Genomic DNA, 16,607 nt, shown 5'->3' on the forward strand with positions numbered 1-16,607 from the left:
GGAATATTCTTTATGATCTTTGATAGATCTTGCACATACTAAAAATCAATTATTATATGCTTGGCTTGTTGGACAGGCATACAACGGTTGCACGTTCATCCTTGTGCAATTACGATGACGGCCACAAAACATTTTTGCAGATAAAGCACAATTCACTTATATTTATACAAGATTCAATCAGATATCGAATCAAACTTAATTCATTACAGTTTTGCTCATTAAATAGTTATATTTTGTAATAACGACTATTTTTCCAGAAACTTTCCTATTTCAAATCTTTCTTATGTTTGCATGTCTCCAGATAAACGATTGCTTGCAGTTCAAACCGTTATTAATGAAATTGTTTGAAAGAATTTTATTTTCTAAGAAATAATAAAATTCGTAAATTCTTTTATTAAACACAAAAAAATTGTGTAATTGTTTTCAATATTCTCATATTTTACATATTTTGCAGATTATTATTGACACTTGGATTGATAGATGGTTTTCATTCAAACCTTGTGAACCTCTTCGACCTTCTGCAGTTGAAATTTTGGGAATATTTTGGATAGGACACGGGGATGCAGCATCTTTTCGTCTTGGGGAACCAGGATACAATCCTCTTCCATGTTCGAGCATTCCAAATAATCAACTTGAAGAACGATATTCGACTTTGCCAGCTGACATACCTCAGAGTGCATTATACTCCTCAACAAAATATCTTCATACACCAACAGATTTTGCGTATATGTCTTTCTTTGCTCCCTTTTATGGACTTGTTGTTGTCACGATGAATGGATTTGAATTATTTGACGTTTCATTTCCAACGCCGACTTTTCCACTTTATGAGCAACAGCGCTATGCTCAAGACAACTCTTCATTGATTTCCCACAATTCACTGACTCAAAATCAGCAAGGTTCTTTACCATCTGTTCCATCTCCATCAGCTTTTCCCTCAAAACCCAATATTATCAATGAACCCTCTGTTCAATTGCTTCCAATGGACAATCAGCACATCCTCAAATCTGATTCTCCCCAGCCAAATTCCAATCAGAAGCTGCACAGCACTTCAAAGCTCATGTCATTCACACACACTGCCTCACTTCAGACTTCGCCACAAATAGCACAGCAGCAACAACCCGACACACCAGAAACCTTATCATCACAGCCAAACACAGGTTCTGTTCCTGGCAGCAGCACATTCGTTCCCATTCAATTTAAACCGCCTCTCCGTGGAGTGCGAATAATTCACACGCCACATCTGCTGAAAGCACATTACATGAGTGTGGTGTGGTATAAACATATAAGCAATCCGGATGTGATGGTGATTTGGGGAGGAGAGGTGAATGTGCATGAGAGGGTGTGGGAGAAAGAGATAAAGAGGAGGAAGAAAGTGAAAGTGAAAGTGAAAGAGAAAGAGAAAGTGAAGAATAAAAAGAAGAAGAAAGGAGAAGGAGAAAGAGAGGAGGAAGAAGAAGAATGGGAATATTTTGATGATGATGAAGATGAAGACGAAGAAGAAGACGAAAGTGATTTGGAAGATGAGGTGTATGTGGCAGAAGAGATGAGGAAGAAAGCAGAGAAGCAGATGAAGAAAGAGGCAGAGAGGAAAAGGGTGAATAAGCAGAAAGGGAAGAATGTGGATGGAGGAAGAGGAGAAGAAGAGGAGGAGGATGAAGAGGAAGATGAGGAGGAGAGAGAAAGAGAAATAAAAAGAGAGAAAGAAAGAGAGAAAGAAAGGGAAAGGGAAAGAGAGAGGGAGAATGTTAAGTATACTAATTGTTATTCGATTATCAGTACAGAAAGAGATAAACTGAATGTGAAGAGAGAAGAAGAAGAAGAAGAAGAAGAGAAGGGAAAGGAACAAGTGTGGATGGCACCGAAGGAGAGGAAGAGGAAGAGGGAAGAAGAAGAAGAAACAGACGATGATGATGAGGAAGAGGAGGAGGAAGAAGAAGAAGATGAAGAAGAATCCAGTAAAAAGAACATCAAAATCTCCAAATCAAGTGTTAATTCCAATTCCAATGCAACTTCCAATCAAAAAGCTATTTCTCCGTACAATTCAGCCAATTTAAGTAATTCTCCGCGCCCAACAATTATTTCTCAGCTTCGGTCGCTTGCTTCAATTGGATCGGAGAAAATGGAGAAAATAAAGAAGAGTCGAAGGGAAATAAGAGGAAGAGGAAAGAGAGAAGGGAGATTTGAAGAATATTATGAAGAAGAAGGAGGAGAAGGTGAAGAAAAAGAAGAAGAAGAAGACGATGATGATGATGATGAAGAAAAAAATGAAGACAAAAACAAAAACAAAAACAAAAATAAAAATGAAAAACATAAAGACAAACACAAACACAAACATAAAAACAAACCATGCATTTTATTCCACCACGTTTTCCCTCACAATCCATCTTCATCCAAACCTCCTCCTCCTCCTCCTCCTTCTCTTCGCAACATCATCACAGACACAACAAAAGTCGCCCTTCTTCGCCTTTTCTTCTTCCCTTCTCCCATTTTGTCGCTGGCAAATGCTTTTCTTTCTCTCTCTTCTGACGAAGTTGCTTCTTTTTCACCTCTTTCTTCGTATGTTCCCTTTGTTACTCCACAAAATACAGTAAATTCGAAAGGGTTTTCGGTTGCTTCACATAATTCTCAAGTTTATGCTTCTTCTTCTTCTTCTCTTTCCTCTTCCTCTTCTTCTTCTCCTCTTCCTCTTTCTTCTTCCCCTTCACCTTCTCCTTCTCCTTCCTCTTCTCCCCAAACTCATCCAATTTCCGTCTTTTCTTATTCTTCTGTTCCATCTTCTTCTTCTTCTTCTTCTCTTTCTTCTTTTTCTTCCTCTTCCTCTTCCTCTTCCTCTTCTTCCTCTTCTTATCACATCGCATTAAACAACCCAAAACTTTCCTCTTTCATCAACAGATTAACAGCTTTCTTCATTTCTTCTTCCCCTTCCCCTTCCCCTTCTTCTCCTCCTCCCTCTTATTCTTCTTCTTCTTCCTTCTCTTCTCCTTCTTCTTCTCCTTCATCTCCTTCCTCTTCTTCTTCTTCTCCTTCTTCTGTGTTATGGAGCCCTTCAACTGTTAGCGTTGTTCCATTGGATACTGTCGAAGTCACTTTATCTTCTTCTTCTTCTTCTTCTTTCACTTATTTTTCTTCTCCTTCTTCTCATTCTTCTTCTTCTTCTCTTTCTTCCTCTTCTTCTCTTTCTTCTTCCTCTTCTCTTTCTTCTTCTTCTTCTTCTTCTTCTCTTGTTGAAGGCATTGTACAAGCTATTTCTTCTTCAGCCATTCCAAATTCTTCCTCAATTTTGGCTTATTCCCAATCAAAACAGAGCAGATTGCATTATCATCAAAAGGAGAAAGAGAAGGAGAAAGAGGAGAAAGAGAAAGAGAAAGAGAAAGAAAGAAAAACATTAAAAGGAAGAGAAAGAAACGGAAAAGTGAATTCTTCTTCTTCTTCTTCTTCTTCTTCTCATCCTTCTTCTCATCTTTATAATGAAGACAATCCATCATTTGCTTTGCCTTCTTATTCTTCTCTATATCCTTCTCAACATTCTATTTCTTCTTCTTCTTCCTCTTCCTCTTCCTCTCCTCCTCCTCTTCTTCTCCACCACAAACAAAACTTTTCTTTCCCTTCTTCTTCCTCTTCCTCTTCTTCCTTCTCTTCCTCTTCTCTTTCTCTTCCTCCTCTTTCTTCCTCCACAATAAATGCGCCAAAAGCTTTGTCTTCTTCTTCCTTTGAGATTGTTGTCATCAAAGGAAAAGCTTATTTAGCTTATCTTCACCCTTCTCCTTCTCCTTCTTCTTCTTCTTCTTCTTCTTCTCTTTCTCTTCTGAATGAAGCTGAAGGGTTTGAAAAGAAAGAGGAAGAAAGAGAAGAGGAAGGGGAAGAGGAAGAGAAGGAGAAGGAGAAGGAGAAGGAGAAGAGAAAGAAGAAGAAGAAGAAGAAGAAAGAAGAGAAAGAAAAAGAAGGAGAGGAAGGAGAAAGAGAAAAAGAGAAAGAATGTGAAAAAGAAAAGAAAAAGAGAAGAAAAGAAAGGAAGAAACACAGAAATGCTCATTCACACACAAGAAGTATGTCAGTTGAAGATGAAAATCGCATTTCAAAGAGAAAAACACCTTCTTCTTCTTCTTCTTCTTCCTCTTCTTCCTCTCCCTCTCCTTCTTCTTCTTCGCATTCTCATATCAAAATCATTCAAACTGTTGGAGCATTAGCTTCTTCTTCTTCTTCTTCTTCTTCTTCCTCTTCCTCTTCTTCTCCTTCTCCCTTCACCCCTCCTCTTCCTCAAGTCTCCATCTCTCTTCCTTCTCATTCTTCTCAAACTGACAAACATCCTCTTCTTCCTCCTTCTTCTCCTTCTTTGGCTTCTCAGTCACTTTTCTCTCTTTCTTCACACATTCAACCTGTTCCTATACAAACTTCATCATCATCATCATCATCATCTTCTTCTTCTTCTGTTTCCTCATCTTCCTCCTCCTCTTCTTCTTCCATTTCTTCTTCTTATTCTTCCTCCTCTTCCTCCATCTCATCATCTTCCTCTTCTTCTTCCTCTTCTTCTTCTTCTTCTTCCTCTCTTTCTTCCGTTCCGCTTTCTCCTTCTCTCACATCTTGTGATACTCCTTCTTCTCCTTCTTCTTCTGCCTCTTCTTCCTTCTCCCACGGCTCTTCTGTTCTTTCTGGTGATTCTTCTATGACCTCTTTTATTTCTCCTTCTCATTCTTCTTCTCTTTCTTCTCTTTCTTCTTCTTCTCTTTCCTCTTCATCATCATCATCTTCTCATTCTTCTTCTCTTTCTTCCTCCTCCTCTTCCTCTTCCTCCTCTTCTTCTCCTCCTCTCCCCCACACCTTAACCCTCCTCCCTCTCCCTCTCAACCCTTCCTCCAGATCACATCCTCTTGTTGAACAAGGCAATTTCCCTTCTCCTGATATCCCATTCGTTTTGCCTTCCTTTGCGATTGTGCAGGCGTTGTATGCAGCAGCAATAAAAGGGGAAATGATGAAGAGGGAGGAAGAGGAGAGGAGGAGGAGGTTGAGGAAGAAGATGGAGGAAGAAGAAAGAGAAAGAGAAAGAAGAGAAGAAGAAGAAAGGAAGAAGAAGGAGAAGGAGAAAGAAGAAGCAGAAGCAGCTGCTAAGAAAAACGATGGAAGTGGAACGAAAAGAAGGTTTTGGGGGAGTAAAAAGACGAAAGAAGAGGAAAAAGAAAGAGAAAAGGAGAAAGAGAAAGAGAGAGAAAGAGAGAGAGAAAGAGAAAGAGAAGAAGAAAAACAAAAAATGATGAAGAATAACAAGAATAACACAAATGAAGGCGAATCTAAGCTTCCACATGAATTAGAATGGGTTGTTGAGCTAACCGGTTCCTATCAATATTACACAGAGAATGAGAAAGGTGAGAAGAATAAAAGACACACTTCTATGCTTCCTGGTTCTTTGATGAATAATTCGAGTTCTTCTTCTTCTTCTTCTTCATTTCATGGTTCTCCTATTGTTTCATATCAATCTTCTTCTTCTTCTTCTTCTTCTTCTTCTTCTTCTTCTTCTTCTTCACCTCATCATAACTCAACCTCTTCAGTTAGCTCTTTCTCTTCCATTTCTCCTCTTTCTTCTCCAATTTCTTCACATCAAAACTTTCTTCATCCTTCTTCTTCTTCTTCTTCTTCATTTCCTTCCTCATCCTCCTCTTCCTCTTCTCCTCTTTCTTCTTCCTCTTCTTCTCTTTCTTCTTCTTCCTCCTCTTCCTCTTCTTCTTCAAACATTCCCTATCATCTCCTTCATCAGACTCCTCTTCTCAAATCTCTTCTCTCTTCCTTACGAGAAACACATCCGCTTAACATTCTCATTTCTTCCCTCACAAAACCTCAACAAACTTCTTCTTCTTCTTCTTCTTCTTCTTCCTCTTCCTCTTCTCCCTCTTCTCCCTCGTCTCCTCCTCCTTCTTCTTCTTCTTCAAAATCTTCCATTTCCTTCTTCTCCTTCTCAGATTTGTATTCCACGTGCCCTCCTCCTCTTTCTCCTTTCACTTCTACATTCACTTTTGTTCCTAACAAACTATTTTTCCCTCATCTTTCATCATCATCATCATCATCATCTTCTTCTTCTCTTTCGTCTTCTCTTTTTTCTTCATTTTCTTCTTCTTCTTCCTCTTCCTCTTCTTCTTCTTCTTCTCATTCGCTTTCATTTGATGAAGAACACACAAATAGATTTCTAATTCATTCCCCTCTTACTTCTTCTTCTTCTTCTTCTTCTTCCTTCTCTCCTTATTCTTCTCTTTCTTCTTCTCTTTCTTCTTCTCTTCCCTCTTCTCTCCCCTCTTCTTCCTTCCTCCTCCACCGCGCCTTGCATTCTTTCAACCCTCTTCACATTCTTTCCCCTTTTTCCTCTTTCCATTCTTCCATTCGCCTTCTTCGCCCTTTCACCTCTTCTGTTCTTTTGCTTCGCTCTTCTCCGTTTTCTATGTTTTCGCAGACTTTCCGGTCAATTCGTGATAGTCCTGCGTTTCCGTATGCGGTTGTGAATGTGAATGGAGAAGGAGGAGGAAGAGAAAGAGAAAGAGGAAGAGAAAGAGAAGGAAGAGAAGGAAGAGGAGAAAGAGGAGAAAGAGAAAGAAAAAGTGAATATATCAACAAATGGAATGGCAATCACAGTGGAATAAGCAATATGACAAGATATGAGACAAGAAATGAAGCTCATAATTTCGTTCACAATGCAAAGGAGTTGTTCGATGTTAATGCTCAAAGAGCAGAAGGGAACAAAAGACAACAGCTAAAACAAAAAGAAGGAGAAGAAGAAAGAGGAGAAGAAAGAGGAGAAGGAAAAGAAGGAAAAGAACAAGAAAAACAGCTTTTTGCGTCTTCTCTTCATGAATATGCAGACAAATCAAAAGTTGTCTTGTTCAAAGAACCGAACAAAGTGACGATGTTTCATGAATTGCTGCCTTCTTTGAAGATGATTCATCCAAATATGGAGTTTGGGGGAGAGGAAGAAGAAAGAGAAGAAGAAAGAGGAAGAGGAAGAGGAGAAAGAGGAGAAAGAGAAGGAAGAAAAGAAGTTGGCTTTCCTTTGAGCTCCTTTTCTGCTTTGCCTTCTCGTTCTTCTTCTCATTCTTCCTCTTCCTCCTCTTCCTCCTCTTCCTCCTCTTCCTCCTCTTCCTCCTCTTCCTCCTCTTCCTCCTCTTCCTCCTCTTCTTCCTCTTCTCCTTTGCATCGTTCTCAATCTTCTTATTCCAACTCTTCCACATCCAATCCAAACACACAACCAACTTCCTATTCTTCTTCTTCTTCCTCTCTTTCTTCTTCTTTTTCCTCTCTTTCCTCCTCCTCCTCCTCTTTCTCTCAATCTGAATCTTCTCCTGAAGCAATTACGTTGCATCTTGCACTGCCTGGAAAACGATTTGAGATTCTTGTGGTGGATAATTTGCTGTGCATTATATCGGATGGGAATGGGGTTGGAAAGGAAGAAGAAGAAGAGGAGGAGGAAGAAGAAGAAGGAAGTGAAGAAGGAAGAGAAGAAGGGGAAAGAGAAGAAAAAGATGATAAACAAAGTTATCTTGCTTCTGCTTCAAATGCCAATATCGAAGCAGATAAGGTGAATGTGGAAAGGTTGGAGGAAAGAGAAGAAAAAGAGTTTTATGAGAAAGAAAGAGAAGATGAAGAGAAAAAAGAGAAGAAAGAGAATGAAAGCAACATAGAAGATAATGAAAATCCTTGTGATTGCAAGCAAAACATCATCATCAACAGCAACAAACCAGCTTTTTCTCATTCTCTTTCACATTCCAATCTTCAACCAATGAAACAATCAATAAAAAATACAATGAAAAACCCAATAAGCCATTCATATAAGCATTCAATGAAACATTCAATGAAATCTTCCAATAGAAATTGCCTTCCTTCCTCTTCAGACGGCTCTGGAATCTGCTGTGTAGTTGACCTGTCAATTGTCATGAGAGAAAGAGAAAAAGCGAAAAATCACCTGAAAACCACGCTTTTGCGGCTGAAGGCGCAAAAAAGAGCAGAACTCGCCATTTTGGGAGAAAGAGAGTGTCTGATAGAGAAGAAGCTGCAGAGCAGGCAGATGTCTGTGATGAGTGAGGAAGACAAAGACAAGCTGAGGAGGAGTTTGAGTATAGAAAGGAAAGAGCTGTTGAGCTATTGGCGAAGGAGAAGGAAAGAAGCTGTACAGAAATGGCAGGTGGGTGTGGCGTATGCTGGACATGTGTTTCCTTTCTTCTGTGTGAGGTTTAGCAATGCAGAGAGAGGAAGAAGGGGAAGAGGAGGAATAAAAGGAATGAGATGGGTAGGAGGGGAGATGAAGGAGATGGAAGGGAAGATAAAAGAGAAGAAATGTGAAATATATTGTCAGAGAGAAGGAGAAACGGAATGTTTGAATGAGATGAAGCAAGGATTGTGCTTGGAAGGTGGGTGGGAGAAGAAAGAAGAAGAAAAAGAAGGAAGAGAAGGAAGAGAAGGAGAAGGCGAAGAGGAAGAAGAAGATCGCTGTTTCGATGCTAATCCTTGTAAAAATGCCATGGAAGACAAGAAAATGGCTTTTGTTGATCAAAACAAAAAAGCAAATGAAGGAGATGTCTGTATCAATTGTTTGATTTTAAATAACTTGTTGAAAACTGCACAAACATTGCAAATGAAGATGAGCAATGAACATTCAAAGAAGAAGAATGATTTTAATGTTTTGGAAGATAAAAAATTGAAAACAAACAAAAATGAGAAGAATAAAGAGAAGAACGATATTTCTTCTTCTTCTTCTTCTTCTTCTTCTGAGTTGAAGAAGAAAACAGAAGAAAATGAAGCTGAATTTGCTGTTTCTCCTCCTTCTCCTTCTCCTTCTTCCCCATCTCCCTCTCTTTCAATAACCAACTCTTCTTCTTATTCCCCATCTCCTTCTCCTTCTCTCTCTTCTTCTTCTTCTTCTTCTTCTTCCTCCTCCTCTTCCTCTTCCTCTTCTTTCCCCTCTTCTTCCTCTTCTTCCTCTTCTTCCTCTTCTTCCTCTTCTTCCTCTTCTTCTCTTCACTCCGGCTTGCCTTTAAGCGGGAGAAGAAGCCTGCGTCTTGGAAGATATTCATTTTACCCTCCAAATGTTGTCTTTGACCATTCAACTTGCTCTTTTTCAAAGCTTTTTTTGAATTCTTTTCTGCTTTCACAGTTTCTTATCCATCCACAGGGAGTGAGTTTATCAGAGCTTTCATTAAACGTGAATGCTAATTCTTCTTCTTCTTCTTCTTCTTCTTCTTTCTCCTCTTCCTCCTCTTCTTCTCCTTCTCCTTCTCCTCCTTTCTCTTCTTTCCCTCTTCTTCATTCATCACAATCACACCTTTCACATTCTCCTGTACATCTTCCTCTTTCCTATCCAGCAAAATTCCCTCATGTTCCTTCGCTTCCTTCATCTCAATCATCATTTTCTTCTTCTTCTTCTTCTTCTTCTTCTTCTTCTTCTTCTTCTTCTTCTTCTTCTTCTTCTTCTTCTTCTTCTTTCTCTTCTCCCTCTCCCTCTCCTTCTCTTCTTCCAAATGTTCCTTCGCATTTCCAGTTTGCTTTCCCCAACTTAAGTTCAGAGCAAGCTTCATCTTTCTCTTCTTCCTCTTCTTCTTCTCCACTTCCTTCTTCTCTTCCTTCTTCCTCTCCTTCTCCTTCTCCTTCTTCTTCACCTCTACCCCGAAATCAACACCCCAATCTATCACATGCTTCTTCTGATGCTTCTTCCACTTCTTCTTCTTCTGTCAATGAGTTATCTGTTGTTACCACTCCTCAGCCTGCTTCTAATTCCTCTACACCTTTGATTACTTCTTCTTCTTCTTCTTCTTCTTCTTCTTCAAATTCTTTCTCTTCCTCTTCTCCTCTTCCTCCTTCCTCCTCTTCCTCTTCCTCCTCCTCAACAACAACACCTTCAATCACATCTTCTTCTCCGTATTCTTCCTCTTTCTCTACACCTAAATCTTCCATAACCACCAAAATTCCTTCTTCTTCTTCTTCTTCCTCTTCCTCTTCCTTCTCTTCCTCTCTCAATACAAACAACCAATCCATTCAACAGCCTTTATCTTTCTCCAAACCTCTTCTTCAGTTTCAATTCGAACAAAACACACAAAACCAGCAAAACAATAAAATACAACAAAATCCTCAAAACTATCAAAATTCACCGTTTTCCTCATTTCCTCTGCAACATCTGTCATTTGTGGAGCAGTTTCTGTTTCTTTACGAGAGAGAAAACGGGAAAGCAGCCATTTTGTTTACTCTTCACACGCTTTTGTCCAGTGTGTTTGCACATTCACAGACGTATTATGATGCGAAAGAGGGAAAAATTGATGATGATGAAAAAGATGATGATGAAAGGAAGGTTATTAATGGTTATGTTGATTCTTCTTCTTCTAATTCATCATCATCTTCTTCTCCTTTTCCTTCACTTTCTTCTTCCTCCTCCTCCTTTTCTTCTTCTCCTTCCTCCTCCTCCTCCTCTTCTTCTTCCTCTCTCCCTCCCCACGTCCTCTTCCCTCTCCTCAGCCTCATCCTCACAAAACAAACAGAACTCGCCCTTTTCCTCTGCCATCCATTTGTTGCTGATGTTTGGCAGGCAATCGAAGAAGAAAGAGCACTTCGAATCGCAAAAAGAGAGAAAAGACGGCTGCTTCAGAGTGTTCAGATTGAAAACGTGATGAAGTTCGGAGAAATTAGGAGTTCGGAGAATTATTTGGGGAAGAAGGAGAAGCTGGGAACTGATAGTGGTTGTGATAGTGGTTTAGGTGGAAAAGAAGAAGGAATAAAAAGAGAAGAAGAAGAAAGTGAAGAAGAAGAGGAAGAGGAAGAGGAAGAGGAGGAGGAAGAAGGCGAGGAGGAAGAAGGCGAGGAGGAAGAAGGCGAGGAAGAAGGCGAAGAAGAGGAAGAGGAAGAGGAAGAAGAAGAAAGCACAGAACAAGAACCAGAAGCAATGCCAATTGAACATTTGTCATCTTCTTCTCCTCATCTCCATTCCAAACTATCCAACAACTCCAAAACTTCCTCTTCTTCTTCTCTTTCTCTTTCTTCTCCTTCTCCTTCTCATTCTCCCTCTCCTTCTTCTTCTTCTCTTCTCTCCCCTCTTCCCTCTCGCACCTCCCCCCACCCTCTCTTCCACTTCTGGCACAAATCTGACTTAAACTTCATTTTTTCTTCGTCTCGCAATGATCGCACACCTTTCTTCTCTTTTATTGTCGATTTGAAAGCAGAACCTATCCAATCTTCTGCTCTTTCTTCGGTTATGTTGACGTCTTTCCCATTGCCAACGGAGTTTGTGACGAATTTCAGTGGGGATGAGAAGAAAAGGAAGAAGAAGAAGAAGAAAGAAAAGAAAGAAAAGAAAGAAAAGAAGAAAGAGATGAAGGAGAACAACAAAATGAATGGAAACATTTATCAAAAGAATTATTCACAAAAGCAAGACAATAGTAATCATAATCAACATTACCACAATTCACCACAATCTCAGCAATACGCCTTCACTTCTTCCTCTTCCTCTTCCTTTTCTTCTTCCTCCTCCTCCTCCTCTTCCTCCTCCTCCTCTTCTTCTTCCTTCTCCTCCTCCGCTTTCCCTTTCCTCTTCTGCTTCTCCTTCTACATCCATTTCCCCTCTGATGCGTTCTGCCCGCCTCAGCTTCGCAAATCCCCCACAGTCAACCAGCCGCACTCATTTAGAGACACTTTGAACTCGTTTTATTCGATCACTGATGACGACTTGTTCTTCCTCTGCTTCAGTTTGTGGGAAGAGGCGAGGAAGAAAGCGGAGGAGGAGTGGAGGAGAAGAGAAGAAGCGAGAGAGAGGGAGGAGGAGGTGGAGTTGTGGAGAAAGAGGGAGAGGGTGCGGAAGGAGAAGGAGAAGGAGAAAGAAAAGGGGAAAGAAAATGATAATTTCGCTTCTTCTTCAATTGATTCTTCCTATTCCTCTTCTTCTTCTCATTCTTCAATCACCAGTTTTGAAGAAGGAAACAAGAATATCCCACAAACAGAGGAAAACAATGAAGAAAATATCACATTAACATTAACATCATCAAAAACATCATCATCGACAATAACAGACAATCTTTCTGTGTTAAATGAAGCTGAATTAGAAGAGCAAAGACCTCAGCCTTTGTATTCAGAGAGGGAAGAACAAGAGGAAAATGTGAAGAAAACAGAAGAAAAAGAAGAAGAAGAAGAAGAGAAAGATGAAGAGAAAGAAGAGAAAGATGAAGAAGGTGAAATTAGCTTGAAGAAAGCAGAAATATCTGAACAAATAGCTAAAAATGAGGAAGAATCGAACAATATTTCGAAAGATGAAGAATTGAAAAAGTTATCTGAAACAATTTCATCATCATCGTCTTCTCTTTCTTCTTCTTCTTCCTCCTCCTCCTCCTCCTCTTCTCCTTCTCCTTCTCCTTCATCAACATCTCCTCCTTCCTCATTCTCTCCTTCAAAGATAAGCACATCGTCTCAAAGAAACCTGCCAGCAGAGGAAGACATGATGGTGGCAGCTATTGAAGAGCTGAAACAAGGTGAAATGGAAGTGAAAAGCTTTGAGAAGCAAACAGGAAACGAAGAAGAAGAAGAAGAGGAAGAGGAGGAAGAGGAAGAAGAAAGTGATAATGATGATGGAAAAGAAGGAAAAGGGGGAAGGAAAAACGAAAAAGAAAGAGAAGAAGGAGAAGCAAAACTTTCAGAATCACAAAAATACATCAACTCATCAGTTTCATCATCATCTTCTTCTTCTCCTCTTCCTTCTTCTTCTTCTTCTGCTTCCCACTTTAATCGCCCTTTCTCTCATTCTCTTGTTCTTTCTTCTCCCGCCTCCTCCTTCACAACACCAAAACTCACATCTTCTTCTCTTTACTCCAACATTGTTAGCTCCCCCTTCTCCCCCACCTCTTCTCCATCTTCTCCTTCCCCCTCTCCTTCCCTTTCTCCTTCTCCTTCTCCTTCTCCTCTTTTCTCCCCTTCTTTCTCCTCGCCCGATGACAACATGTCCTTCCATCTTTCTCTCACTGCTCACAAACCTCTTCCTTCGCTCGTCTCTTCGCTCGCCTCTGAAGACACAGATGAGCTGCAAAATCAGAACACAACACTTTTATACGCTTCTTCGCCGTTCATTACAGGAGTTGGGTCAAATGTGAATGGAAATGCATCTTCTTCTTCTTCTTCTGTTTCTTCTTCTTCTGTTTCTATGACACCTGCAACCATCATCACTGCCACTGCTTTATCTCCTTCTCGTTCCACCCCTCTTTCATCCACATCCTCTTCTTCCTCTTCCTCTTCTTCTTCTTCCTCTTCCTCCTCTTCTTCTTCCTATTCCTTACTTCCTCATTCTACCCCTGATTCCTCTCATTCCCCCCATCCTTCGCAATCTCTTGCTGTTTCTCCTTCTTCTCTCTCTCATTCCCTCCATCATAACCATAATCATCATCATCATCACTATCATAACCCACCTCGCCCTTCCTCTCTTTCTTCTCCTTCCTTCCACCCTTCTTCTGTCTCTGCCTCTGCTTTCCCTCTTTCTTCCCCCACCCTCTCCTTCTCCTCTTCTTCTGCTGCTGTTTCTCCTTCTCTCTCTCCAATGCCTTCTTTCTCCACCCCTCCTATCTCTTCTCGCTCTTCTCGCTCTTCTCGTTCTTCTTCTTCTCGTCAGCTTCCTTTTCTTTTCGGCTCTAAGCCTTCTTCGCATTCCTCTTCTATTTCTCCGAACGAGCCACGCTATTTCTCCGAGCTGCCTGCTGCTCGGCAACCACCTCCGTTTCCGGCAGGCGCGCTCCCAACATTTTCTTTGCTTCCTCAGCAATTTCTTCTTTCAGTTCAAAGAGACACAAATGATGATACAAGACATCATCTCAAACATTCTAAGCAATCAAAACAATCAAAATATTCAAAGAATTCCATTCATTCTGAACATCATCTTCATTCCATTCATCCCATTCATTCCACATCATCATCATCATCTTCTTCTTCTTCTTCTTCCTCCTCCTCTTCTTCTTCTTCCTCATTCACAGACCCCTTCCTGTATCTCCGCTCACCCCCTGTCTTCACCCCACAAGCACTCACCTCTCTCTTCCGCTCCTCTCGTTCTCTTTACACTCAAATGCAATCTGCTTCTTCGCTTTTCCTGTTTAACACGAATTCCACTTTCTCCTCGTTCTTCTTCTTTCTCCAGTCGTTTTTCCCGCTTCGCTCTTGTTTTTCGCATTCGTCGCCTTTTCCTTTTGTGGTTGGAAATATCATTGAAGAATCTACAAATAGCCAAAATGCACCTTCTCCTTCAATTTTGGGTTATTCATGTCAAAATAAATTTGACATGAACAAAACACAGACACAGCCTATTATTAATGAAAACTCTGTTCAATCAAAACCTTCTTCTTCTTCCTCCTCCTCCTCCTCTTCTTCTTCTTCTCCCCTCTTCCCATTGAAACTCAATTCCTCTTCTTTTCCATCATCATCTTCTTCTTCTCCTTTCCCTCTTTCTCTTGACTGCCAATCTTCTTCCTTCAGCTGCATTCAATTCCACAGACAGTCTTTAGTGATGCTGAACAAGACACTCCCAACGCTTCTTTATCTCCTCTCGCAGATTCATTCATCTGATGAATCTTCTATTTCTATTTCTAATTCTAATTCTTCTTCTTCTTCTTCTTCTTCTTCTTCTTCTTCTTCTTTGGAGGAAGATGGGTTGTGTGTTGTTTCAAATGCTAATGAAATTGAAAAGAAAGATACAAGTCAACAAGATGACAGTGAAGACAAAACAAAAGAAGAAAAAGAAGAAAAAGAAAAAGAAGATGATGAAGAAGAAAAGGCAAAAGAACAAGAGGAACGGGAAGAAGACAACAAAGAAGAAAAAGAAGAAGAAGAAGACGATGAAGAATATTCCATTGATGTGTATGACAGGCTAAACGGACTTGATCAAGCCAGCCAGCTTTTGGATGCTATTAAGCGAATGAAAAATCCGTTCCGCTCGTTTTCGACGCTTTCGACACTTGCTCTTATCAGCTTGAACAAACTGGGACAGGCGTTTAATTCGAATCTGGCTGATAATAATAATAGTAATAGTAATAACAGCAAGAGTGCAAGTGGTATTAATGGCAATGGAAGAAATAGAAACAAATCAGGCAATGCTAACAATTCAGCAGAAGGCAAATCTTCTTCTTCTTCTTCTTCAGCATCATCAGCATCGAACCAACCAACCCAGTTTATAGTGCACTCACCCACATCTCCTCTATCGCTCCTTCACTTCTGCTCTCCTCTTTCCTTCTGCCATCCTCTTTCCCACGGCTTCTTTGAGAGTCTTCGCTTGTACAATTCGTATGCCAACACCATCCGCCAGAAGCGCATAGATCCAATTATGAGCTCCATTCACCCTTCTTCTTTGCTTTCTCCACTTTACAATGAAATCAAGCGCAGAGCTTGTTACATCTTCTTCATGAAAAAACAAGCTGCCTTGAAAAGGCAATCAAAGAAAGCGAAAATTCCTTATCGTCCTGCTTCTTTCAATATTCCTTCAGCCAATCTCTCTTTGGCCCATCTTCCGCTGTGGTCGCTGATGTCTGTGTATTTCGGGTACAATCAGTATCTTCTGGGAGAGCTGCCGTGGCAAAGCTTGCAAGACTGTCTTGTTCAGAGAGGAAAGATCAAGCGCCTGTTTGTTGTGCAGTCGTTGTGTCCGCATATAAGGCCATTGAGAGAAGTGAGTGAGGAGCAAATGACAAGGAATTTGAATAGTTCGAATAGTTCTAATGGATCTAATGGATCTTATGCTTCAAGAACAGCTTCAGGCATATCAACGACAGCTCTTTCGCCTTCTCCTTCTGTGCTGGGCCCGTCTGTGAGTGTGAGTGAGCTGTTGGCGCGCTGCCATGTTGAGAGGGGAATGAGGCAAGAGATGGAGCGATATGTGGAGGACTATGTGCAAGTCTTTTATCTGTGGAATCCTGACAGCTTCTGAGAGTTCTGTTGTTTATTCTATGAAATGGTAATTGATGGTTGATTATTGATTTAATTTTTATTGTTTTTATTATTTGTTTTTTATTATTACGACTATTATTATTTCGTTTGTATTCACAGCTGTTATGTATTGAATGAATATTGCGTTTTTAACTTCACTTTTTCTTTCTTTCTTTTCTTTTTCTTTTCTTTTTCTTTTCATCTTTTGACATTTTTCTTTTTCCGAGCGTTTTTCGTTTTTAATAGTTAGCATTTCTTTCTTCAATGCTTTCTCGTTCTCTCCTTCCAAGCGTTGTTTTTTTTTTTTTTTTTTTTTTTTTTTTTAATTTCAGAGGATTGCTTATTTTTTTCGTTTGAGCTATTTTTTTTAGCTCTTCTTGTATGTTTTGTGAAATGTTTGAATTGTTTTTTGTTCTATTTGACTTGTCATTATTTCAGCAATTTAAATAAAATAAAAAAACAAAGAAAAGAAAAGAAAAGAAAAGAAAAGAAAAGAAAACGATAAACGCGAAATATCATTATCTAACAGATATAAGAGCACAATTTTCACAATGCAATGCTCATTGGCAAAGAACCAAAGACCCAGAGTAACTCGGAAGGCATCAAAAGCGAATCGAGCTATCAAATTCGCAAAATGGAATAACAAATGCAATTATTTCTGTTTCTTCATTAACTTCTCAGATATAATGTACTTAATGTATCAT

General features: G+C 39.9%; 1 protein-coding gene across 1 annotated transcript; it reads left to right on the top strand.

The window, feature by feature from the left end:
• Positions 1 to 56: 56 nt before the first annotated feature.
• On the top strand, positions 57 to 15,904 carry MONOS_3424 (uncharacterized protein; the record flags this gene model as incomplete). The annotated part of the gene is made up of 3 exons (XM_067873426.1): positions 57 to 208; positions 258 to 342; positions 455 to 15,904. 3 exons carry the CDS (start codon positions 57 to 59, stop codon positions 15,902 to 15,904), a joined length of 15,687 nt encoding a protein of 5,228 aa, XP_067732183.1.
• Positions 15,905 to 16,607: the final 703 nt, after the last annotated feature.

The sequence above is a fragment of the Monocercomonoides exilis genome, assembly GCF_001643675.1.
Source record: "Monocercomonoides exilis strain PA203 chromosome Unknown scaffold10-1930038, whole genome shotgun sequence".
NCBI classification, from domain to species: Eukaryota; Preaxostyla; order Oxymonadida; family Polymastigidae; genus Monocercomonoides; species Monocercomonoides exilis.